Source organism: Theropithecus gelada, chromosome 10 (assembly GCF_003255815.1).
Source record: "Theropithecus gelada isolate Dixy chromosome 10, Tgel_1.0, whole genome shotgun sequence".
Lineage (NCBI taxonomy): Eukaryota > Metazoa > Chordata > Mammalia > Primates > Cercopithecidae > Theropithecus > Theropithecus gelada.
This window is the reverse complement of record NC_037678.1, coordinates 57,689,586-57,715,095: the sequence shown is the minus strand read 5'-3', so window position 1 is coordinate 57,715,095 and position 25,510 is coordinate 57,689,586. Positions and strand designations below refer to the sequence as shown.

Below are 25,510 nucleotides of genomic sequence, written 5' to 3'. Positions count from 1 at the left end.
TTTTGGATAGCAGCTGTTTGAACTCTGTTTTTTTTTTTAATTTTTTTTGCAGCCAACATTGGTACTCAGACCACAGGACCCGGTGCGGTAGGATGCTGTACACCAGGCCGGCCTCTCCTGCCATACAAATGTTCCTCAGCAGCACATAGCACCTATCGGGTAAGGCCAGCCCAGCTGCCTGCTCTTAGCCTGGGCTCCTGGCCGCCTGGCTCAGAACCTTAGCTAAGGCTTTGGGCCATGGCTTTTTTTCTTTCCTTGGCTTGTAAAGTTTCGTTTATTAATGTGTACAATCAGTAAGAGATCACCCTTACTGCGAGAAGGGGAAAGAGGGCCAGCATCCTGTTTTATTTACAATCTGTTTTGCCTCGGTTATTACCAAAATTAATTTGGATGTCCTTAGTGTTTGTCATGAACACCAAGGAAAGGTATTCTAAGAATATGGTGATTATTGAAGGGATGTACTTAATCTTCAAAACAGAATCTATCTACTCTAATCAAAGACTATATATTTATCTACCTGCCCTAAGAAAGGTCTAAACTTCAGCATTATCATATCCTGTGTAGAATTTCAATGTGTCTAGTTTGAACTACTTCTTGGAAAATGAATGAGAAGGGCCTTTTTTTTTTTTTTTTTTTTTTTTGACAGCACCCAGGTTAGAGTGCAGTGGTGTGATTATAGCTCACTGCAGCCTCAAGCTCCTAGGCTCAAGTGATCCTCCCACTTCAGCCTCCACGTACAGGCGTATGACACCAGGCCTGGCTAATTTTGTGTATTTTTTGTAGAGACAGGGGTCTCATTATGTTGCCAAGGTTGATCTCAAACTCCTGGCCTCAAGCGATCCTCCCACTTTGGCTTTCCAAAGTTCTAGGATTATAAGTGTGAGCCACCACACCCAGCCAAAAATGTGTTAAAATTATGAAGATGTGAAAGGGTGAGAAGTGTGCTGGGGACATGTCCATAAAGCTACTTGATAAAAAGTGCTTTATTTGGCACAAAGTTATTGGTAACACAGGGCTTTCATTTATCAACGTTTATCAGGGACCTTTATAAGTTCATAGCACTACCAGAAATGTCTAAGCTAGAGGCATGACTTCGTCTTCTAATCCGCTTTGCCCTTGCTGGGGACTCTGCACCCTACCTGATCATCCAGACCTTGCCCACTGTTTCCCTCCTCCAGTGCCTCCCTGGCCTTCTGTTCACTTGCCAGGGTAAGTGGGGTTTTTTTCTTCGTTTTTTTTTTTTGAGACGGAGTCTCGCTCTGTCGCCCAAGCTGGAGTGCAGTGGCGTGATCTCGGCTCACTGCAAGCTCCACCTCCCAGGTTCAAGCCATTCTCCTGCCTCAGCCTGCCGAGTAGCTGGGACCACAGGTGCATGCCACCACGCCCGGCTAAGTTTTTGTATTTTTAGTAGAGTTGGGGTTTCACCGTGTTAGCCAGGATGGTCTCGATCTCCTGACCTTGTGATCTGCCTGGCTCGGCCTCCCAAAGTGCTGGGATTACAGGTGTGAGCCACCACGCCCGGCCCAGGGTAAGTGTTTTGAGGGCATGCCTATCCATGGTGATTAAGGGATGTGTCCCTGGCACCATGCAGATCCAGGAGCCGGCTGTGCACGTCCCGGGACAGGAGCCCCTGACCGCATCCATGCTGGCTGCGGCACCCCTGCATGAGCAAAAACAGATGATTGGTGAGTGGCTGGTTCTCCTACTCTGGAGCAAGAAGAGGAAGGCTATCAGCTGGCTAGCCTGCTGGGAAACACCCTGAGTGGCGGTCCAACGTGAGGTCAAAGTCCAGTGTTGTCACTGCGCCCCCCACTAGTGGGTGACCGTGGCCAAGCTACCTCTGTTCTTCAGGCACCTATTCTCTTGTCTTAAAACCCTGGTCAGACTAGATGGTCCTGAGGTCCAGAACTTCCAGCGCTGCTATCCTGTGACTTTGAGGTTGGGAGACACTCCAGATGTGGGCAGATCAGGGGACAGAAGGGAGGAGTAGGGGTATGGTCTTGGATTTCTGCTGAGAAATGGCCTGTAGGTGGGGGTTAAAGTTCGTCACCCCTTTCCTGAATGGGAGGAAGCTGCTGTTCACGTTTCCTAGTGCTCAATGCAGGCAGGTGGGGCATTGGTGCATTTGGTAAATACGTGATGTTCCCTGTAGATTCTGGATTCCTTGTGCAATTCATCTCCACCCCAGTGTCCATGGCAGGCCCTGATAAAAATGTCATTAAGTGAACACAAGCTTGTTCCTAGTTGGCAGGCTCTTTACTGCATGGCCACCAAGACCTCCAGACCCTTCACTGAACGCCCCCATTACCACCGCCCCATTGTTTCTTCAGCTTACTTAGCATTTTGCCACGTTACCCCCTTCCCCTCACCCTGAATTTTTCTTTTTTTTTTTTTTTTTTGAGTCTGGCTCTGTCACCCAGGCTGGAGTACAGTGGCACGATCTCAGCTCACTGCAACCTCTGCCTCCCAAGTTCAAGTGATTCTCCTGCCTCAGCCTCCCGAGTAGCTGGGATTACAGGCACGTGCCACCATACCTAGATAATTTTTGTATTTTTAGTAGAGATGGGGTTTCACCATGTTGTCCAGGCTGGTCTCGAACTCTTGACCTCAGGTGATACGCCCGCCTCGGCCTCCCAAAGTACTGTGATTACAGGTGTGAGCCACTGTGCCTGGCCTTACCCGGAAAACTTTTAAATGAACTTAATGGAAGTAGAAGGCTTTGTTACTAGTTCTCTGTAAACATCTTCACTTTCTTCATGGGAAGACCCCTTCCGCCCTTTCTGCCTTAATTAAGAGGCACCCCATCCTTGCTGGGCCCTGCACACAGCTGAGACAGGCTGACCCCCAATACCAGGCCCTGTCATTAGAAGTACCTGATGTTAGATCAGGTGTTAAATGTCACAGCCTGGAAGGAGCAGTTCTGGGAGAAGAACCCAGATGTCCTCAGTGCTCCACTCCATACCAGCCCTGGGATGCTGGGATGTGAGCCAGGCAGGTGCACAAGCCATTAGAGGGTGTTCCACACAGGGGAGCGTCTCTACCCCCTTATCCATGATGTCCACACCCAGCTGGCCGGCAAGATCACGGGCATGCTGCTGGAGATTGACAACTCGGAGCTGTTGCTCATGCTGGAGTCTCCAGAGTCCCTCCATGCCAAGGTAAGCAGGAACCTGGGCAGCAGGGAGCCCGAGGGGGCAGGAGCAGAGCTAGGGACAAGGGTTCTCCTAGTGGAGCTAGTGGGCAGCTGTTTGGCCAGATAAAGTGTTTCTTCTTGCTGACACTTGAAGGCCTGCTGAATCTTAGAGTGGAGTGGGGGAGCTTAGGTAAGGGTTTGCTACTTCGTACCTCCGTGGACTAACTCTGTGTTGTTCCATAGGTAGGGTTTTGGTACAAGGAAGTGTGTTCTGAATCAGTGTAAGGGCTAAGATTTTTCCAGCTGTCCAGCAGTGTACCGCTGTGTCAAAGGTGACAGACAGGGCCATGGGATCTTGCAAGCAGTGGTGGAGGGAGGGTTCCACAGAAACACTGTGGATGGAGGAGGATCCTGTATCCAGGATGCTGAGCCAGGGGGAGGTCAAGGCTCTTCTGGGACCTGCTGGGGCAGCTGCACTAAGCCTTTCCCACTCATGTCCCACAGATAGACGAGGCAGTGGCCGTGCTGCAGGCACACCAGGCTATGGAGCAGCCGAAGGCGTACATGCACTGAAACCAGGTGGGTGGAACGGTGGCAGGAGCAGCTGAGCCCCGGAGAAGCTGTAAGGAACTAGGCAGGGACTTTCACAAACACACTGAGAATTGTGCTGTGTCCCTGGCTTTCTCTGAATCACCTAGGAGTTTGGAGGAAGTCGTGAGAATCAGAGGAGATGATTAACTGTGATCAGAATGGGGGGTGGTGGAGGGTGAAGGAGGTGCCCTCTTGCCAGCTGCCCTGTTTGGCTTCATGCAGAATAGGTTGGGCTTTCCTGGGGCCATGCCTGGCTCCATTCTGCCTGCCCGAAGGCATGACCGGGATGAAACCACCTTCTTTATTGAAGACTGGGTGTCCGCCATACTTTAAAAACACTTACTTTTACCTTTTTGTCCTCAGAAAAGGAAATCCTCACTTCCATGGCTGCCAAAAGGACAGTGTTTCTGGCTCTCAGTCCTAAGGCCCTGCAAACTCTAACTTATTTCCCAGTGAGTCTGTATCTATACTTGGGCTCTGTATCTGAATGAAGGTTGGTCACCCATCCAGCCTATTACCTTTTGCTTTGTGTATTAAAAGTGCTGCAAAATCTGCCTTGCCTCCCACCCTTTTGTGTCTGAGGGAGGTGGGGACAGAGCAAAGGGTAGACATGACTGGGGTGGGGCTCTGGCTCTAAGAAACAGAAACCATCAAGGAGTGCTGAAGTACACAGAGGGCCTATACACAAGAGCAGGAGAAGTGTCAGGAACTGACCCGTCAACAGTACAGTGGATGACAATATGAATATCACACAATGGACCAGAGCTACAGGGGCCTCCATCTGATGTGCATGGAGCCCCTGGCTTGGGCACCCTGCAGGGCAAACACCCAGCTGCTTTTCGGCTCCAGGCTGGCTAAGGGGTTGTGTAACATAATTAACCCTTGTAGGAACGCTTTAGGATACCTTCCCAGGTTGGGATTTTCCTCCCCTGGAAATGGGGAAGTCTCTCAAAGCTTCTTCAGGTCAGTTAGTGCTCAGCTTCCAACAGGGACGTACGGTCAAGTCTTTGCCCTCTCCTGTACCTGAGCAGCCAAATGAAAGCTTCTACTATGACCCAAGCAGACTGGGTTCTGCTAAAAATTCACCAGCAACAAATCTGACTGAGTCCTCAAGGCTGCTCTGCCACTCTCAGCTCCTCACTCTTCCTGTTCTCCACTCCACAGACCTCCAACCTGTCTTCGCCACACCCTGCCTACTTCTCTGGCTGCTTTTAATCTGTTCCCTGTGCAGATCCATCGTCTTCTCCCCAAATGCTGACTGCTGACATTTCTTTAGTCTCAGTCCTGGGCTCTCTCCTTTTCTCATGCCATGTTCTCCTGAGCTATCTAATTTACAAGCACATCTTCAATTTGCACCTAGTCTAGGATGACTCCCCGTTTTTTTCTTCAGCCCAGTCAACTCTTAAGAGCAACTGAGTCACCTTTCTCACATTCCACCACCTACCTGCCATCAGCTCCTGGTTATCTTGGTAACATTCATGTATAAAATCAAGCATATGATTTAACTAAGTCCTCTTTTTTTTTTTTTTTTTTTTTTTTTAAATTTGAGATGGAGTCTCACTCTGTCGCCCAGGCTGGAGTGTAGTAACGCGATCGCTGCTCACTGCAACCTCTGCCTCCTGGGTTCAAGCAATTCTTCTGCCTCAGCCTCCAGAGTAGCTGGGACTACAGGTGCCCACCATCACACCTGGCTAATTTTTATATTTTTAGTAGAGATGAAGTTTCACCATATTGGTCAGGCTGATCTCGAACTCCTGACCTCAGGTGATCCACCTGCCTCGGGTGGGGTTTACAGGCATGAGCCACCGTGCCTGGCCTTATTCTCTGATTCTCTCTTCCAGTGTTCTGTCTCCACAAATGGCCCCACTATTCTGTTGCAAAAGCTAAAATTGGAGGGTTTCCCCGGCCCTGCTGCCATACCACTTTCCTCCCATCTTCCAGAGAAAATCCACCAACATGACCTCCTACCAAATCGAAATCCACTTCCACTACCTAGTGGAATAAATCCACTAATTTGAGCTAAGCTCGACCCCTGCACTCACTACCTTCCACTGGTTAACTGCATCTACCCTGGCCCTCCCGCAGTCTGTCCTCCACCATGCAGTCCTAAGGCTTCTTTCAAAATGCCTCTCTAATGTCTCATCCTTGCATAAATCCTGCAGTAGCTTCCCACCATTAGAATAAGGACCACTTTACACAGCCTAGGAGACCCCGCATGATCTGCTCTCTGCCCTGTCATTCCCACGTAACGGTGTTTGACCCTCTCTGGGAGTTGGGGTAGAATTCCATCACAACCTATAAGACAGTCACATTGATAGCTGTGTGTCCCTCTCCTAGAAACATTAACCTATGAGAAGCAGAAGTTTTATTCCTCAAAGCCTCTCTGGAAAAGACTGAATGATGTTAACTTTCAAAGATGAGTGATGGGGATGAGGAAGCTTATCACGTTGTGTTCATCAGAAATTTCTGAAGTACAAAACGAGTAGCCTCTTTGGGTTGTGCCAGCCCTACCCTCTGCGTCTTTACTAGCAAATCAAGTTGCTTGCCTTCTAGAGCTCAGGATGATGTAAATCAGTTGTGACTGGATGTCATGAAACCTACCTCACATCAGTCCTGCCTGCTTATGAGACAATAAAGGGGTACAGTGCCCCACTCTGAAACTGTCCCTTGACTATGCCGATGGGGTCTAACTCTGCTTCAGCCTGGGTGTCTGTGATGGCTCAGACAAGACTCATCAAGAGAGCTCGCTCAGAGGTGGTATGCTTAACACCGAATGCTGCTTAGCACTGTGTGATGGGAGCCAAGGGATGATCAGACCCCTTTGTCTGCTCTGCTTTGTGGAATCCTAAAACTCCACTTCCATAAGGTGAAAACCAGCCCAGGAAAGGGAGGCAGCCCTTGATGCTAGCTAGATCGTAAAGCACTCGCCAGCCTCACCCCATACCATGTTTTGTGAATTTCATCGGCCCTTTCAGGTCCCTGTACTCACTGGCCGTGCTCCCAGTGAGGGCCTTCCACATGCCGTTCTGTCCACGGTGCTTTCCCTCCCCTCTTCACTAGTTAACCTCCCTGTTTGGAACTCAATTCCAGCTTTACTTACTCAGGGACCCCCTTACCTCCACTGCATCGAATTTCCCCTTTTGGGCAGGGAAATCACTTTGACGACTGCTTCACGAGACTCAGGCAAGCTGCAATTTTACATGTGTGGTAACTTCTTGGCTTCCCACTGGACTACCAGCCCTCTGAGAGCAGGGGCTGTGTCTGTTCACTGCTGTCTCCCTAGCACTATTCACAGTGCCTGGCCCATGCAGACAGGTCAATAAATTTGTTCAGCAAATGAATGCCCAGTAAGCAATAGCTTTTATTATTACTACAAAGTTCCAGGTGCAAAGCTGAAAAGGCATAAATGAAAGCACAGCAGACACTGATGTAGAACAAAGCCTTTTAATGCAACAGCTTAAACACACAATTCAACAAAATCAGTCAGTTCAAATTAACTTCAACATATTACAAAGAATTATGAAGCCCGGAGAAGGCCACTGTTGGAACAAAAAGCCAAGTCCCTGCCCAGAAAGCAGGACACTGACCAAGGAGGCCTCTCTCCCACTCCCACCTCGAGGAGGAGTGGCCACAATCACTGGGCTCTTTCATCAGCTTAGGTGCCTCTCTGCGGAAGGCAGCAGCACAGACTCAAGGACAGCTGTCCAAGGGTCAGGGCTCCGCCTTCCCACCAAAGCAGGGCCTGAACAGAAGGCACTGGGGCTCAGACACAGGAGACTGTGCAAGGAAAGGACAGGACAGGGCAGGGACAGCAGCTGTACACCTGGAGAGACTGCAGCCCTGGAGAACCAGCTCAACAGGCTGCTTTGGATCAGGGCCTTAGGTTTATCCCCCTCCTCCCACCCCTGCCCGGGAGCTCAGGTTGTTCAGATGGACTGCAGTGAGGTGGGGTCTGGGGAAGCTACAAGGGCAGCACTCAGTCTGCAGCACACTTGGGCAGGACAAAGCCAAACGCTTTGCTGATGAGGATTTGTTGGTGTGATCAGCTAGCTGGGTTGGGGGAATGGAGACAGGGCTTCAGCTTCACACTTAGCCCTAGTGGGGACCTTTCTGGCGCAACCACCACATCTGTGTTTGACTACACTGAGCTTAATTTGATCAAGCAACGCCTCTTACAGGGTGGAAGGCCATCAAGGGGCTGAGGAGGGGGCTTCAGAGCTCACTTGGGGCATGCTGGGTTTCAGGAGCGGGCACAGAGCAGGTGACCCGTGGCTTCTCTGGGTAAGGTCAGGCAGGGGTTCCGGCTGCCCTGTTGGGATTTTAGTGTAGGTTCTGCTTCACTTCCTGCCGCAACTTCTGTGCAGGACCATTCCTAGGCTCAATCTGTAGGAGGTTGCTGATGTCTGCAAAGCTGGATTTATAGTCCTAATAGAAGAAAAGACAGGAGTGTGGGGAAGGTTCCCGGACTGGGGTGGGGATAGCTGCTGAGGCAGCAAAGTGTTTGCAAACCCCAGCCCACAGGCCTGCTCTGAGTTATCCTGGGCTCAGGATGAGAAGTTAAAGCTGCAGATATTGCCTCAGCTTGGCTATACCCTATGAACAGTGCCACTGGCATAAATCTCTGTAGCTATGTTGGGACCTTTTAGCCAGGATTTTTTTTTTTTTTTTTTTTTTTTTTTTACCTTGAGTGCTTTGTGGGCTTGAGCCCGTCTGTAGAATGCCTTCACGTTCTTTCCATCCAGCTTGAGGGCTTCTGTGCAGTCCTTCACTGCTTCTGTGTACTGCTTCAGGACCAAATAGCAGAGCGCTCTGAAGGAGAAAGACCATTTTGGAGGTTTCAGTCACTTCTTATGGGCCACCCACATGCCGTGGAGTAGTCTGAGAAGTGATCTCCAATTTGCCGAACACCTACTCTGTGCTGGCTACTTTATGTCTTTTTAAATCCTCACAACAATCCTAGCCTTTTTCACAGATGGAACATGCTGGCTCAGAACGGTAAACGAACTTGGGCCAGGTACCGCCAGTACTGAGGGGCAGACCCAGGATTCAAATAGGCAGGCGGTTTGTTCACGGGACTCCAGAGCTTGATCTCATCTAATTATATCATGCTGTACTGCACTCTCCTATACTGAGCTCTTTCAAGCAAAGAAAAGGTTTCCTGAAACCTTTCCCTTGACAGATTAAAAAATTATCTACTTTAAGGGAAAAAAAAAATAAAAACTACTGAACTCTAATGATATAATGCTGACATGGGGTGAAATGTAAAGACGTTTGCAATTTACTCTGAAGTGCATCAAAGACAATAATATAGACCAACAGATGGCTACACAGTGATTAGGCAATGTAACAATACTAATTGGATAATTTAGATGGTAGGTATATGGGTGTTCAATGTACAAGTCTTTCAACTTTCCTATATTTTGAACATTTTCATAATACAATGTTGGAAAAAAGTCATGTGCATCCATACAACAATATATTCTGTGCATCTGTGGGTTAAAAAAAAGTGCATGTGTATGTATATCTTCCTCATTCAGATCTAGTCCTTCTCTCCAAACACAGTCACTAAAAACAAACCGTCAGATGTCTGGGCGCTCATTACATAAGTTCATCTGTTCCACCTCACTGTTTTCAGTGGGTGCAGGTATTCACTAAGTTGGATGTAGCATAATTTGTTTTACCAATTTCCTATTGAGAGGTATTTTTCATTGTTTCCAGTTTGTAAATAAATGATGCCATGATGAACATCCTTGTGCAAGGGACTGCTGTATCCAAAGATACATGCATTTTAAAATCTGATTGGCCAGGTGCGGTGGCTCATGCTTATAATACCAGCACTTTGGGAGGCCAAGGTGGGAAGATCAACTGAGCCCAGGAGTTTGAGACCAGCCTGGGCAACATAGGGAGACCCCATCTCTTAAAAAAAAAAGAAAATCTGATTGTTACTGCCAAAATGCTTTCCAAAAAAGCTGAATAGTTATTGACAGAGCCTATTTTCCTACAACTGTACCAACTTTGGGTCTTAAATTTTAATGTATGCCAATATGGAAACAGTATCTCACTGTCTTAGTTGCTTAGTTGTGGGTAAAGCTGAACATCTTTACATAAGGGTTTTTAATCTTATGAAATCAAACTTCTCTAACTTTTCCTTTAACGACTTCTGTAACATTTTTTTCCCTTCACATAAGAATACCTTCCCCACTGGAAGACAGTTAATCCATATGTTCTTCTATAACAATGGTTTCGCTTTTTACATTCCAAACTGTGATCCACTTAGAAATTACTTTAAAATAAGAAGGCAGGATTCATGTTTAACTCTAACCTGGCTAACCCAACACCTCTTATTAAATAATCTCTCTTTGCCCCAGACTTTATCACACACCAGATTCTCTCATGTTGGTGTTCTCATTTTTTTCTAACAAACTTACCATGAATTTAAAGAAGAAAATTCGACTAGTCCTTTGTGATTGCATGGAATTTATAAATTAACAGAGAGAAAAACCTTCTCCTTGTAACAACTTAAAAGACAGGCACAAATTCTTTGGCACTCCTCCCACTGAGAGGCGGAGGGGTATCTGCTCTCTCTCTTTGAATTCAGGCAGGCTCTGTGACTGCTCTGACCAACAGAGCACAGAGGAAGGGACACGATGTGACTTCCAAGGTTAGGTCATAATAGGCCTTGCAGCTTCCACCTTGGTCTCTGGAAACACTCGCTCTTGGAGCCTTGAACTGACAGGGAAGAAGCCACCTACTCTGAGGCCACCACGCTCTCAGGAAGCTCACGCCAGCACACATGAAAAGGCTGCTAAGAAAGTGGAAAGAGGTGCCAGCTTGCTCTAGCAGTTCCATCGCCCAGCCATTTGAGTCAGGCAGCCCGGCTGCCAGACAATCGAGGAAGAAGGCTTTAGAGGATTCCAGCCCCAGCTACCATCTTGCTGACCCTGCATGAAAGACCCCAAATGAGAACTGCCCTTCCCTAATTCCTGACTCATAAATTACAAGCAAAATAAAATGGTTGTTGTAAACCACCAAGTTTTAGAATAGTAGCCCCTGTTTTGAACTTTGAACACAGAGGAATTCCTTTTTTTTTTGGAGACAGGGTCTCGCTCTGTCCCCAGGTTGGAGTGCAGTGGCATGATCACAGCTCACTGCAACCTCCACCTCCTGGGTTCAAGCGATTCTCTCACTTCAGCCTCCCGAGTAGCTGGGATTACAGGTACGCACCACCATGCCCTGCTAACTTTTGTATTTTTTGGTAGAGATGGGGTTTCAGCATGTTGGCCAGCCTGGTCTCAAACTCCTGACTTCAAGTGATCTGCCCACCTCGGCCTCCCAAAGTGCTGGGATTACAGGCATGAGCCACCGTGCCCAGCCTGAACATAGAGGAATTCTAAGGAAACTAAAGTTTCCTCCCCACAGGCTTGGCAATTTAAAGAAATAGCCAAGTGTCTGGGAAGTAGAGGAACCACAGTGAAAGCATTATGCACTGTATTGTGACTTCAGAATAGAAAGGTAGTGATTACTAGGGGCATATGAGACTTCTCAAGACTATATTTAAGATGATCAAAATGCGTAACTTCAGGTAATAAAACAAACACCCTTGACTTTTGGTAAATGAACTGACTCTGTATCCAGTCAGAAGGGTTTTAATTACAAAGGGGTTGGGAAATAACACGAGTGAGTGAAAGGGAAATAAGCCTTGGAGTCACAAAGATCTGGTTTAAATCCCAGCCATCAAGTATTAGTTGTTTAACTTTGTGGTCATTAATTCATCTTTCTGAGCCTGATTAGGTAATACAGGACAATGACCTAAGCTGAAGAACTGCTGTGAGTACAAATGAGATTCTTATGAGAGCTGTTTCAGGGCTGGCAAGTTGTAGGTGCTATGCACTCAGATGTCACCTGCACAAAGGGAGCCAAAGTAAGCCAAAGCCTAGGCACTGTGTCATTCAGATGGGTGTACATGAGGTGGAGCATTAGACTATGTTCAAGACGTTCCAGGATGTGGTAAAATGTTAGCCACAATGCCTAAAAATTCATTTTGTCTTTAGTCCTCTAGATTAAATTATAAATCCAATGCAATCACAACCAAAAGCTGTCCAACAAAACATTTTTTGGAATTTGCCAAATGATCTGAAGGTTTAGCTAGAAGAACAAACATGGGCAAATACTAGGAATGCTCTGATTAAGAAGAATGAAGAAAAGACCAGCCTTATAAGATATTATAAAGCAAAAGTAATTAAAACAGTGTGGCGCAGACACCTGCATGAAGAACGGTATCTAAACAAGACAAAACACAGCTCCAAATGTGGCAATGATCCAGAGAAATGAGTTAATGGAGGTGTCTAGCAGCATAAGGTAAGCAAGGTGAAAGAGGGCCCAGAGATAGAGGAGTTAGAAGATGCCGCACAAATATGAAACAAATAGGCTGCAGGCTTCTTTTTCAAATTAGCCTTGCAGATTGAGGCCCCTCTGGTCCAATCAGCAATAAAACCACAGGTGCAAAATTCCAAAATATAAGCTTTAAAATTACAAGTTATCTTTCCAACTCACTGGGCAGCAAAACCTGATCTGAACTCACATGAAGCTACTTCGTTTCTCTATTCCACCCCATGTGAACATGGAATTTCCAAGTTTCACTGGCAGAAATACTTCTGCAAGCTGCCCCAGATGCTGCTGGAGTGTTACATAATTCAGACCATATTACCTCACTGAAGTGGAAAACACTTCTTTTTTTTTTTTTTTTTTTGTGACAATCGAGTCTCACTCTGTCACCCAGGCTGGAGTGCAGTGGCGCGATCTTGGCTCACTGTAACCTCTGCCTCCTGGGTTCAAGTGATTCTCCTGCCTCAGCCTCCCGAGTAGCTGGGATCACAGGCATGTGCCACGGTGCCCAGCTGATTTTTTGTATTTTCAGTAGAGATGGCGTTTTGCCGTGTTGGCCAGGCTGGTCTTGAACTCCTGATCTCAAGTGATCCTCCCGCCTCAGCCTCCCAAAGTGTTGGGATTACAGGCATTGAGCCACTGTGGCTGGAAAACACATTTTATCTCAAGAGTTTGGAATAAGGAACAATGTGTCTACATTAGATCCAAGATTTTTGAACTAGAGAGTGATACATGTATACTGATAGGGAAGGATAAACAGATTTATAACATTTTATAATAAATGTTTTATACTAAGCATTTGGTTTTGATATGGGCTCTTGCTGAATGTTTCAAGGTTCTGAGAGTAAAAGTAACAGGAAGATCTTGTTGAAGTCAGATTCCAATTTTGGTGCCAACATTTACTGGCTGGGTGAGTTGAAGGCAAAACCTTTCCTTCTCTGAGCCTCAATTTTCTCAACACTAAAACAGAAAGACCACCTGTAGTACCTCCGAGCATTGTTGCAGAACAGTCCCTCCTACACAGTGAAGGGACCGCGCCCTGGCTCCTAGGCTCTGTCAGTGATCACTGACGGCAGCTCCTGGTGCAGGGCTTTCTACAGGCCTACAAGTCTAACCCTTCAGGCTAGACTGTACCCGTCCTTCTTGCTCTCAGGCCAGGCAATGGTTACCTCACACTTTGGCTTCTGGGTCAGTGCTCTCAGACAGAAATGATGCCAAAATTTCTAACAGGAGGGTCTTGGAGAAGGGTAGGGAGCAGCGTGGTGGAGTGGACAGGCTAAGAGGCTTGTGTTAGGGTTGTGTTGCAGAGCAAGCACACTGCTTTTACTTACATTATATGCTTATGAAAATTCTGGGGACAGGGGCCAACAAAGCCCAGGCTACCATTTGGCATCCCTCAGTTTCTACCCTTTTGAGATAATGAATGCCACTGGTCACGTCTAGCTCACAACAGGGATGCATGTTTTCAGCCATAACATACTTGACTAAATGCTAGGGATGAAGGGCCCACTGAAGTCCAAGAGTAGACTATGAAACAAAACATCCAGTGTCCTGAAATGCCCCAGGCCAGCAGCTATGTAGGAGATACCTGTTGCTGTACGTGGCAGATTCCAGGTTACTACACAAGAGGCTTTCACTGTACTTCTCAATAGCTTTCTTATGGTTTCCCTTCTTTACAAGCTCATTGCCTTCTTCCTTCAGAACTTTGGCTTTCTCCACATCCCCAGCAGAAGGCACTAGATACAAATTCAGAAGAGGGAAAAAACCATGGAGCAGCACCCAACTGAGATCAGTGAGATCTCTTCAGCATCATCCCTTCCAAACTGTTCACAATCCTCTCTCCCAGAGATTTCCTCCACTGTTGTAAATCATCCTTCCTGATTAATGACTTCCCCCAATTAATAGCTTCTGGGCAATTCAACAGTTTTTCATCAAGAAGTTGGGGACTCCTGGATATAAATACATTTTTGCATGCACATAAAAATATATAAACGATAAAAAGCAACCCAGGTTCTAGCCTTGTCACTGCCTCTTGGTAGCTGGAAGATCTTGTGTGACCTACAGAACTTTTGGACCTCAATTTCCTCACCAATAAAATGAGGCAATACTAATTACACAGATGGCTATTTTCAGGGTCAAATCTGAGAGTATGTAAGAAAGTACAGAACACACTATATACTTAAAGCAGGACAAGAAGTAAATAAATATTAATACACATCTGGTAAAGAAAGGGTATAGTTTCTGGACTATGGGAAAAAGGGAGAAGAGCTTGCCATTCCTCATCTCTGGTTTGGGCTGAGCCTGTGAGTATCCTCCCTCATCCAACACATGCAGCTCTGCTCCAGCCTTCAAGGAGAGGAAGCAGAGAGAACAAGGTGAAATCCAAGCTGCTCAACTTGGTGTACAGGCCCTTCACTGCTTGGCCCCAATTAATTATTCCAGCCTCGGCTCCATATCATCTGCTTTTTAAATTTTTTAGAACGATGTTTACAAAATACTAAATATTTATGAGCAAGGTAAGATTATAGGTTTACACTGTGAATTCATCACCCAGTTAAAGAAAAGCCACATAACTAGGATCTTTGAAGTCCTGGGGGACCCTCCTCAATTCAATCTACTGCTGGAGGAAACTATTATCCCCAATTCTGTGCTTCTTTCCCACCTTTTAAAACCGTTTAACTGTATACAATAGTACCCACAGAGCAGTTTTGGTTTGCTTTGTTTTCAAACTTCATACAGAAGAATAAGTAAGTCTGTGTATTCTTTTATGACTTGGTTTTTCTTTTTCCCCTTAATGTTATACTCCTGAGATTCATCTGTGTTGATGCACAGACCTGCAGCTCCTTCATTTTCATTGCTGCAATAGCACAGCTAAATTGTCCATTCTCCCATTTATGGAGATCTGGGTTATCTCCAGTTGTTTTTTGCTATCACAGTCTTCTATGAACATTCCTGTGTACATCTCCCTGTGCACACGCACACAGGTTCCTCTCGAAGTAGGACTTCAGCTTCACTGGCATCCTACAACACACTACTCTGCAGTCATCCTTATTTCCACTGTTCCCCCCATGCACTTTCATTCCCCAACTCTCTCCACTGTCTCTGCCAACGATTCTTCCTCCCTTCCCACCTGATGACCTCCTTCGAGGTCCAGCTCAAGGTTCCACCTCCACTGCCACCCCTTCTGAGTCTTTCCCCGACTCCTTCACACACTTAAGTCAGTTTCTATCCTGAAATCCTCAAACACTAAGACTCTAAAGCACATGTTCCTCTTCCTTGTGTTTTAAGATACTGTTGACATGTCTCAGTCCCTCATTTGACGGAGAGGTCCCTGAGGGCCAAGACTACCTGTCCTCTCTGTGTCACACTGCTTAGCATACACGTGGCTGGGAACACATGGCTCAGTGACCCTGAAAGAATGAAATCAATGGCAGGTGCACTGATGCCATCAGGTTCATTAGCACCCCACATTTTCATCCTAGAGAAGAGTGGGGAACACTTACCAGGCTCCCACAAACCAGACTGAATGCGACCCATGACCAGACAGGGGTTCTCCTGTAGAAGGTGAATAACTCTTGTCCTCCCCTAACACCTAAAGGTCACTTACACATGGCAGGGCTCCATCTCTGATCCCTTCTGCACCTCTAGCCTGAATCTCTAGCTTGCTGGGCTGGGACCATTCCCCTGGAACATTAAAAGAGCTTCCTAGTGCCTGACAAATGGCCTCTTCCTTTCACACAGTTGAGGTGAGGAGTCTCCTGTTTTTGGCTGCCCAGCCTGGATCTTTCTCTTCTTCATGCTCCTCCAGGGATTCACACAGTGTACATGCTCTTGGGAAGCGTCACTCTCTAGCTCTGGAGGTGGGGCAGGTGCCTCAGGGGTGACCTACTCACAAATTCTCATCCTCTGGTTATGGTGTGTACTTCAGGGAATGGCCTATAACCATGAAGACCAGAATAGATTGAGAAATCGATTGAGAAAATATGTGAGCTAGAGTTTTTGGGGGAAAAAAAATCCTGTCTTTTCCTAGTGAGCTAACAGAGGAAGACTTTCTTTCTCTGGGTCATGAGGCATGGGGTATGGATGTGAGGAAGGGAATTGCTATAGCTATTTTGCTACTAGGAGGGCAGCTTGCCAAAGACAAAGCTGCCACACAACAGAAAAGAAAGATAAGTACAGAAAAATGGAGTTAGTCTGTTAATACAGTAAGCTGCTGGAGTAAACCTTGCCTGAATTCTCTCTGGATTTTTCAGTTTTATGAGTCAATAAATTCCCTATACTATTTTTACCATGTTGAGCTTTCTGTTTTTGCAACCAAAAACATCCTAAGTACTACATCCCAAGTACTACCAGAGGAAAGGGAAGGGAACTCACACTGCATGCCTATGTGCCAGGCTGGGAGTTTTATGTGTCTTATGTCATTCAGTCCTCATGGTTGTGAGAAAGACTTTATCATCCTCCTCACTATACAGCTGAGAAAACAATCTCTAAGAGATGAAGACTTCTATTTTGTTTTATACTTTGTTCCTAAGATTATTTTTATAACTCAGCTAAACAATGCCAATTTTTGCAGGACTAATCTAGAGAAAACGGATAGCAGATTGTAAGACTCTGGGCAGGGTGTCACAGCTCACCTCTGTTCTTTGTAGCTGTGGTTGCTTTGGATTTGCTTTTAGCCATCTCTCTGTGGTTCTCCGAAGGCAAAGAATTCCACCTCTTCTGAGCTGAAACAGGCACCAAGGGGATAGAGGGCAGCTTCAGGCGCCATTCAGGCCCAAGCGAGTCCATGAGAGCTCTGGTCATTCTGGAAAGGAAGGCAGGATTGCAGGGAGGTTTCCAACTGGGTCAAGAAGATATTTCTCCTTTCACACACCCATGGGAGGTAGGCCTTTTCAGAAGAGCCAGAGCTGCCACCCTCCCCCTTGTCAGAACCACCTCTTTAGCTCCTCCAACATGCTGCAATACAGGAACAGAAGTCTGCCACCCATAAACGCCATCTCAGATCAGTCACCATGACACTTCTTCAGCTTGATCAAACTATGTTACCTTTAAAGTGGGGATCTGTTGCTTGTTAAGGATACTTAAACCGTGATCCAAAAAGACTATAATTTCTCCAAGAAAGAATCGTACGTTTTGTTTCATATTTTATCAATGAATCGAGTGCACAACCATGCAAGCACCTGACATTTGTTTAATGCTCAGGCTTTTTAAAAAATGCAAAGCTTACGTCATTCTCAAATCTTACAACTCCTCAGGGGTTCCCAATTCCCTAGGCTAATGTGGCCTGTGAGATCTGGTCCCCACCCTTTCCTGTCCCCCTTCACTGTGAGCCACATTCCCTTCTGATCCTTCCGTTCACGACTTTGCACATGCTTTTTCCTCTACCCAGAACAATCATTTCCATTTTGGAAAAAGATTGCCACCTTCCAGGCCTGGCTAACTCCAACTTATTCTTTAGATTTCAGCTTAAAATGCCACCCAGGGCCCAAGTTCATTCTGTCAACTGATCTCCAGCACCTGGTATATCACCTGGCAACTACTAGGGCCCAATCGGTTATGTGTTGAATGAATGAATAAAGCTAACTGTATACTTTTTCTGCTCCTACAACCATGTTTCCTATATTATAAGAATAAAAACCACAGACTGATATCACCACAAATTCCAAGATCTCTCGGGCTAGGCTGTTTTCCTGGCGGCCAAGCAAGCTATTTCAAACCTCTACTCTCCTCAAACCTGTTTCCTGGCCCTTCCCCTTTTCTAGAGCAAACTTCCTCATACCCCAAATACAAACCTACCTGCCTGGGTGCCCAATCTTTCCTATTTCTCTCCTGTCACAATAGAAGAGACAATGGGACTAATCCTCCCACCTAGGCTCTGGATCCCATCTCCAGATACATATAATTATATATACATATATATATATGATTATATATAAAATATTATATATAAAATTATATATATATATAATTTTACATTCATTCTTCTGATCTTACCTCTTTCAGGGACCACACCCAGGCAGCACTTCCCTCTCCCACATCTTCATCCCTCCTACTAACTCCAACCATCAGCATTTAAGACCCTTTAACTTTTTCCTCACCTAATAAAACCATACTGGACACCCCTTGCCATCACAGCTACACTCCCCAGCCTCCCTTCAAGCCTGACTTTCTGAAAGCATTGCCCTCTGGCTCCCGATCCCACTGACTAGCTTCCATCAGAGCCACCGGTGACTTCATTGCTAAACCTTTAATGTAAGCTCCTCGGAACACCTGACACTAATGATGTCTCCATCCTTCTTGTAGTACGCCTTCCCTTGGGACATAATTGCCCTGTTTCCTTCCACCTCTCCAGCTGCTGTTCCTCTGTAAGTCCCTCAAATGCTGGAGTTTCTCAAAGCTCCATCCTCTTCCCACTTGCTGTGATGTTCTTTTTCTCTCTCACAGCCCTAATCCACCTCTATGCTGATGATCCTCAAATCCTTATGTCTGACCTGTATTTTCTTCCTTTGCTCCATGTGAATACCCAACCGTTTTAATTACATCTCTAGTCTCATGTCCCACAGTCACCTCCGACTGAATGTCAACAATCTGAGTGCCTTCTTCTATTCCTCCCTTCTTGCTACCCTGCAACCACTAAAGCTTGTTGATATATTTCCTACATGTCCCCTGACTGGTCCCATTGTTTTCTCTCCACCCTCTCCCTGGATTGCTGCATGGCTCCCTTCCATCCTGTTGCCCTTCATATCATCCCTCAACATGGCAGCAAAGAGTTTTTCTCTAAAATACAACTCTGCTCATGTTGCTCCACTGCTACAGACCTTTTCATAAAGCCTCACTTGCTCAGGATTAAGTCCAAGCCCCTGAACACTGGGTCTTGTGTGACTTGGCCTCATCAACCTGTCCCAAGCTGAGCTGCTACCTGTAGCACCATGTGAAACTGACTTCTTACAATTCCTGTGATCTGTCATGCTTGCTTACCCTTGCACATGCTGCTCTGTCTTCTGGCTAGCCCCCTACCCCGTATCTCTCAATCTTAGCTCATCTCCTCTAAAAAGCTCTCTCTGGCCTCCCCTTCTCCCTCTCAGCTAGCTAGGTGGCTCCTTTCTGGCCTCAGAGCCCCCTGTCCTGCCTCCTACCATGGCGCTTATCATGTTGTACTGTGCTTGCCTATTACTGACTGCTGTCCTCCTTGAGACCAGGACCTCTATGAGGGTAGGAAGAGGTATGTCTCAGTCATCAGCCCCGGTCCTAGAGCAAAGTCTGTCACGTAATTGGTAGATTTTGTGGAATCAGATAAATTAAAAAGGAGGCAAAGAGAAAACAAAGAATGCTGGTAGACAAGTCAAGCCCAGCAATAAAGCACTAAATACATACCATGAAGTCCTGTTAAGGGTTTGCTATTTGTATAGCGTTTGGTTTTCTAGCTGCACACGCAGAGGGGAAACATGATCAGTTATACAAATGGCAATATCCATGAGATAAAAGCCAATTACTGCTCAGAGACCAGAAAGGAATTGCATCTGGGGAACCTCTTGGAGGGGTCACAGTGCAACATACTGAACCATGTCCACAAACCATATCCTTTTAGACTTGTCATAGCTGCTTGGGCTTGTGTCTTATTCTTCCAGTTAGAGTTAGCGCTTTAAAGATAAGTGAGGTCTGTATCTCTTTCTCATTTTGGTATCCCCCACTGAACCTGGCACAATACCTTAAACAGTGCACAATAAATATTACTGTGTACACAGATACTGCGAGGCACATGTAGGCAAAAATCAATCAATCAATCTCAGTAATTTGGACTCCCTGAAAACCTGCTAAATACAAAAGCGGATTTTCCTTTCACACCTTCCCTTACGTGCCCATTGGGAGTTTTCTAAGTGTAGCCAAAGGGATCCCCTCAGAAGACAGACAAGGCAATGGCCCGCAGCCAATCAAGGACAGGGAGTTGCTGTGGAGACTACTTGCTGTGAATGGAGCTCACCTGTTGATGCCTTCTAGGGCTGACGTCACACTATTATCAATCTGCAGCACAGTCTTATAGTCAACATAGGCCATAGGGTACTTCTCCAGAGCCTCATAAGCAGATGCTCGCCGCAGCAGGGGCTTAATGCTGAAGGGAACCAATGCCAGTGCTCTAGAATAGGAGGCAAACATGTCAACTGGCTGGCTGCTGAGCCACCAGGGTTTCCCTACAGTTTCTTCCAGGCAGGGTTATCTGGAGCACTCAGCGTACAGGAAGTAATTTCTGGCTGAGAGACACAGCTAAAAATGCCAAACCTCAGAACAGGGATTTTTCAGCTTAGCCTGAAGTGAGGAGGGGAAAGAGGGCAGAGAAACATGAATTTTGTTAAATGTGTGTGCACGTGCATCAATTTTCATAGTTTCAATTGCCCCAAAATCAAGAACAAACGCCTCATGGCTTTCACGCTACTATGTGTTTTTACAGTTGTGGTCTAGTGGAATAATAAACAAGCTTTGGAGTCAGATGGGGTGGTGTCTGAATTCCACCTCTGCCGCTAACTATGTGACCCAGATAAATCACTTTACTGCCCCAACCCTCAGCAACTAAGTTCTGGCCTGGGACACATGGTAAACGTACCCCACAGGTTGGTCGTGAACATTCAAAGAGAAAAATCTAGCACGGGGCCTGGTACAAATTAATTTAATACAGGCTCCGTGCGTATGCTCACACCCCTCCTGCTCTCCTGGCTATCACCAGGGCATGAATCTAAAGCCATGTCACAGGACAACAGATCTGAGAACACATTTCAGGTAAATGTGCACGAGTTTAATGATGATAAAAGAATATTAGACTGGCTTGAAGAAAAAGAGGTATGAAACATTGTTCAGTGTCCTCTAAAACTGGTCATTCATGAATACCATTTTTTTCCTTTCTCTTTGCTTCTTCTGAGACGTCTACTAACCTCTATTCCTCCTTCTTTCCTTTGCTCCCTTCCCCTCACATACTCCCATCCCTGAAAAACACCTGGGCAAGCCAGTTACTGGTCTGCAACTCCACCTCATCCCCAGGTTTCAAATCTCACAAAGACTTTAAGGCCTACTTCTAACTTCCCATCCCACTCCTGTTTCGGCAGTGGAGCCAAGACTCCAAAGACGCAAGTCAGGGGCCATAAGGACCAAGTAGAGATTCCCATTCTCAGTAACCTGGTGAAACTCAGTGACACTTTCTTAATATCTGTCCCAGATGTAATTGATGGGATCCTTCTAAAGAAGAAACAAGCCAGATTAACCCAGCCTCCTCTTCTGAGACGCTCAGACATCCCAAAGTTGCCCTCAGCCACTTACGAAGTGCAATCTTTGATGCAGTCTCTGCAGTTTCCATCCTTCAAGTGACACGCTGCTCGGTTGGAGAAGAGAACACTTTCTTCTTCTGGGTCTGAAGAACCTGCCCAGGTAGAGTGGGAAGATGATCAGTCTGGGAAATGGGTGCCTCAGGGCACTAGGATACATTTCATACTCAGAGCTCTTTGGGCTTTGTGTTAAGGCAGTAGAGATAACTATAACCTGATCAGGCTTGTTGGTCTGCTGGGCTGGCGTGTTTGTCATTCTTATGTGACAGCAAGGACACTGAGCTTTCTGCCATTCAAAGGGAACCAAGTATCTCCTCATTAACTCATTCCAGCACTGAACTTGATAACACACAAAAGATATACATGAAATACTAGCTTCTGCCTCAAAGAAATCCATGCTGTAACTACTTGGGTTTGGGTGGGTAAGTGGATGGTTGGGTGTGTATTTTATTATAAAAAGCATTTAAATCCAAGAAAGAAAGGAAAGAAAGAGAGAAAGAGGGAAGGAGAGGAAGGAAAGGATGGAGAGGAAGGGGAGGAAGGAAATAAAGAAAGAGAACAAGATGATAAACGCTATGATAAACGAATTGACCAAAAGTTGTAGGGACACGAAAGACCCATGAAAGACATGAGACTAGTTTTACCTCGTCAAGCCAGAGAGGACTTTGTCAGGGAAATGATAATTGAGCTGGGTGTGATGGGAGTATGAGAACTTTTATCAGGAAAAAGCCTTAAGCTACCCCATGGGGAGAATTATTAGACATTTTCCTAAAGGCAGTCCTTACCCTCAGGAATCGCAGAGGCTCAAGTCCTTCACTGTGGCCACAGTGATCTTTATTTATTTTTGAGACAGTCCCGCTCTGTTACCCAGGCCGGAGTGCACTGGAGTGATCTCCGCTCACTGCAACTCCGCCTCCTGGGTTCAAGCGATTCTCCTGCCTCAGCCTCCTGAGTAGCTGGAGTTACAGGCGCCCACCACCATGCCTGGTAGAGACAGGGTTTCACCATGTTGGCCAAGCTGGTCTTGAACTCCTGACCTCAGCAATCCATCCACCTCGGCCTCCCGAAGTACTGGGATTACAGGCATGAGCCACCGTGCCCAACTAATAATGGTTTTTATTTTTAAAGATAATTTTCAACCACTTCAGACCCACTAGTGTGGGCCATAATTTTAAAAAGAATTGAAAACAGGGTCTCTTTTTGAAAATTTTGAAACATACAGAAAACCATTACCTCAGAATCCACCACTAGATTTAGCACATGTTATATTAGTTCCCAACTTAATTTTTAGAGACAGCGTCTCACTCTGTTGCCCAGGCTGGAGTGTAGTGGCGCGATCAGAGCTTACTGCAGCCTCGAACTCTTGGGCTCAAGCAATCTTCCCAGCTCAGCCTCGCAAACAGACAGGACTACAGGTGTGTACCACCATGCCCAGTTAATTTTTAAATTTTTTGTAGAGACAGAGTTCCACTGTGTTGTTGCCCAGGTTGGTCTTGAATGCCCAGCCTCAAGAAATCCTCCTACTCTGGCCTCCCAAAGTGTTGGGATTATAGGCATGAGCCATGGCACCCAGCCCTTAAAATTTTTATTTATAAAACTCCAGCCATCCCCATCCTTATCCCTGTGCTCCCTCCCCAGACTGCCAGAGGCCAGAACAATCCTGAAGTTGGTATGTAACATTTTCAAGCATGTTCGTCTACATTTATATGTGTGTGTGTGTGTTAACAGGTAAGATACCATTTTATGTCTATTAAAGCATTTCCTAAGCGGTATCATACTGCCTATCCTTCTGCAACTTGCTTATTTCACTAAGTATCCTGTTCCCATGTTGATATTTGATATCTTTCATTCAATACCAACAATAACAAGTGTTTTCCCCTCTTGTTTTGCCAGGCCCAGAGGTGGAAAGTACAAAGAATAGTAAAATACATCCTTGTCCTTAAGGAGCTAAGTATAAGTACCCAAAACCTGTAATCCATCTTGAGTCACCAGAGTACGGTTGCTCAGAAACAGCAGTGGTGCGGCGGAAAGGGCATCAACCCTGCCATCCTGACAGTCACTCAATCGCTCTGATCACGCGTGCCCACGTACCACATGAGGACATCACTTCACAGACTCGCTGGAAGGGTTCATTGTGTCAGCCTGTTCCCTGAGCTCTCTTCATGATCAAGAAGGCTGATCAGAGAAATCAAGAGACTTGCCCAAAATTACCTAGAAAATCCGTAGCGGCAGCAGCAGAACCAAACTCTGGTCCTTGCTAAATCTAGATACCAGGCTAGTTTTCCTGTGGACCCAGAATTAACCCATACAAACGTACAAACTTTCCCAGACCAGCTGTGGTGAGATGAATGAAAATGACAGCAACATCAGTACCTCAGCTTCCTCAGCAACTTCATCAAGCAAGGCTGACATGAGGAAGTGGGCCTAAAGGAGAGTTTTCTAGAAAAAAGAAGAGGGCAAAGGAGTGACTTGAAACTGCAAAAAGTGCAGACCAAAAAAAAAAAAAGAATGAAATCTGGAGAGGATGTGAGGAGAAGTCTAGCAAAATGATTAAAAATTTGGACTTAGCATCAAAATCAAACATCCATATTCAAATCATGGCTCTTCCATGTCTTCACTGTCAAAGGGAGCCAATTTAACTCTTGGACTCCTCCTTTCTAAGCGTCTTATCCACAGGGCCATAAAAAAGATCGAAGTAGATCATGTCTAAAATGTCCAGCACATGGTAAAGCAGTCAACAGATGCTAACAAAGGGGAAAAAAAAGGAAGGCGGCAAAGGGAAATAGGTACTGAACGGTGACACACAGAAACCAGGATCCAAGGCTCCTTTCAAAAGTCAAGGCTTTAACCAATGAGGGTTTCTGATGAACTCACTCTGCAGAAGGGGCTTTGGGCAAAGGCCTGCGGTATGCTGACGAAAGCTGGACGCTGGGAGAACTGGTAAGAACATGCTATTCTTCTGATTCCAACTCTCCAGTAGCTTCCCATCCAGTAGCTTCCATGCCAAGCTTCCAGTTTGGCATGAAATCCAAATTTCTTAGCAGGGTTTAAAACCCCTCCACAATAAATAAGGGTCTGCCTTCCTAACTGACCTCATGTCCTCCTATTCCCTGCCCTGGCTCACTATGCTTTGACCCCTGAAACACACCATGTTTATATGGTCTGGGGGGCCTTTCTCATTGCAGTTCCCTTCAGGACCGAAAGCCTTGTGCGCTTGGCTTCCCATCATTTAGACATCACCTTAAATATCACTTCTTCAGAGATGCTGCCGTTGATCTCCCACTCCAGTCAACTCTATCACATCACCCTATCTGTCTTCTTCCTAACCCTGATTATCCCACAGGTCTGGTTTACTTACTGACTCGCTTAAGACTCACGGCCTCCCCACCGCCCCCACAAGAATGCGCTGTCCTTGAGAGAAGGGACTTCTTGTGTCTTGTTACACAGGAGGTATATAACAGCTACTCAACAAATACTAACTGAAAAATGAATCGCTGCGGGGGAGGAGGGTTTAGCTCTATCCTTAGGGCTCAGAACGAGGCCTAAATAACTTAGGGAGGGGCCAACAGGGCAGTTAACAAGCAGGTGGAAAGAAAGGGCCGAGGAAGTTTCTGGTAGGATGCCGGAGTCGGAAGGGGCTGGAAGGGTGGGGGGCCGCGCAGGACCGCTGGCCGCGGGCAGCGCGAGGCCCGGGCGGGGGTTGCGGGGGTTGGAGAAGCAGGCCCGGGGGTGAGAAGGGGGCCGGGGTCGTACCTTGCGCCTGCAGCACCCGCAGCGCGCGGCCGTAGAGCGCGGAGGCCTCGGCGTACTGGCCGTTGCGGAAACTCTCATTGCCAGCGGCGCGGAGCTTCTCCACAGAGTCTGGGAATTTGGGGGCCATCCCGGCGCCAGGCCAGCGAGTTGGGGGCGCCTTCCGTCCGTCCTCGTGTGCTGCGGGACAGCGTCCGGAGGGAAGCGCCGGCGGCGAATATCTCCGCCCCACAGCGAACCCAGCGGCGAGGGGGCGGGCCGGAGGCGGGGCCTGTGAGACCTGGAGGCCCGGCGCGCCCCGCCCTCTGCGCGTGCTCGGTTAGGAATTTAGACGACTCTT

At 46.6% G+C, this 25,510-nt stretch overlaps 2 protein-coding genes across 4 annotated transcripts in view; one reads left to right on the top strand and one right to left on the bottom strand.

Annotated features, from left to right (window-relative positions):
• Positions 1 to 4,279, top strand: part of PABPC1L (poly(A) binding protein cytoplasmic 1 like) — a 30,371-nt gene extending 26,092 nt beyond the window's left edge. For 2 of the 3 annotated variants that reach the window (XM_025398683.1, XM_025398684.1), the window contains exons 11-15: positions 53 to 159; positions 1,592 to 1,685; positions 3,028 to 3,158; positions 3,638 to 3,712; positions 4,088 to 4,278. In XM_025398683.1, the coding sequence (XP_025254468.1) occupies positions 53 to 159; positions 1,592 to 1,685; positions 3,028 to 3,158; positions 3,638 to 3,706 (401 nt within the window). In that variant the 3' untranslated portion in view covers positions 3,707 to 3,712; positions 4,088 to 4,278. Of the gene's footprint in view, positions 1 to 52; positions 160 to 1,591; positions 1,686 to 3,027; positions 3,159 to 3,637; positions 3,713 to 4,087 lie in introns of all 3 variants that reach the window. The other variant, XR_003121437.1, reaches the window with a different exon arrangement.
• A 2,782-nt stretch (positions 4,280 to 7,061) lies between these two features.
• TOMM34 (translocase of outer mitochondrial membrane 34) lies at positions 7,062 to 25,499 on the bottom strand. Its single transcript, XM_025398685.1, has 7 exons — positions 25,174 to 25,499; positions 21,416 to 21,515; positions 20,091 to 20,243; positions 16,744 to 16,913; positions 13,698 to 13,845; positions 8,407 to 8,533; positions 7,062 to 8,149 (listed from the first exon to the last, which is right to left on the bottom strand). Exons 1-7 carry the CDS (start codon positions 25,298 to 25,300, stop codon positions 8,045 to 8,047), a joined length of 930 nt encoding a protein of 309 aa, XP_025254470.1. The 5' UTR covers positions 25,301 to 25,499; the 3' UTR covers positions 7,062 to 8,044.
• Positions 25,500 to 25,510: the final 11 nt, after the last annotated feature.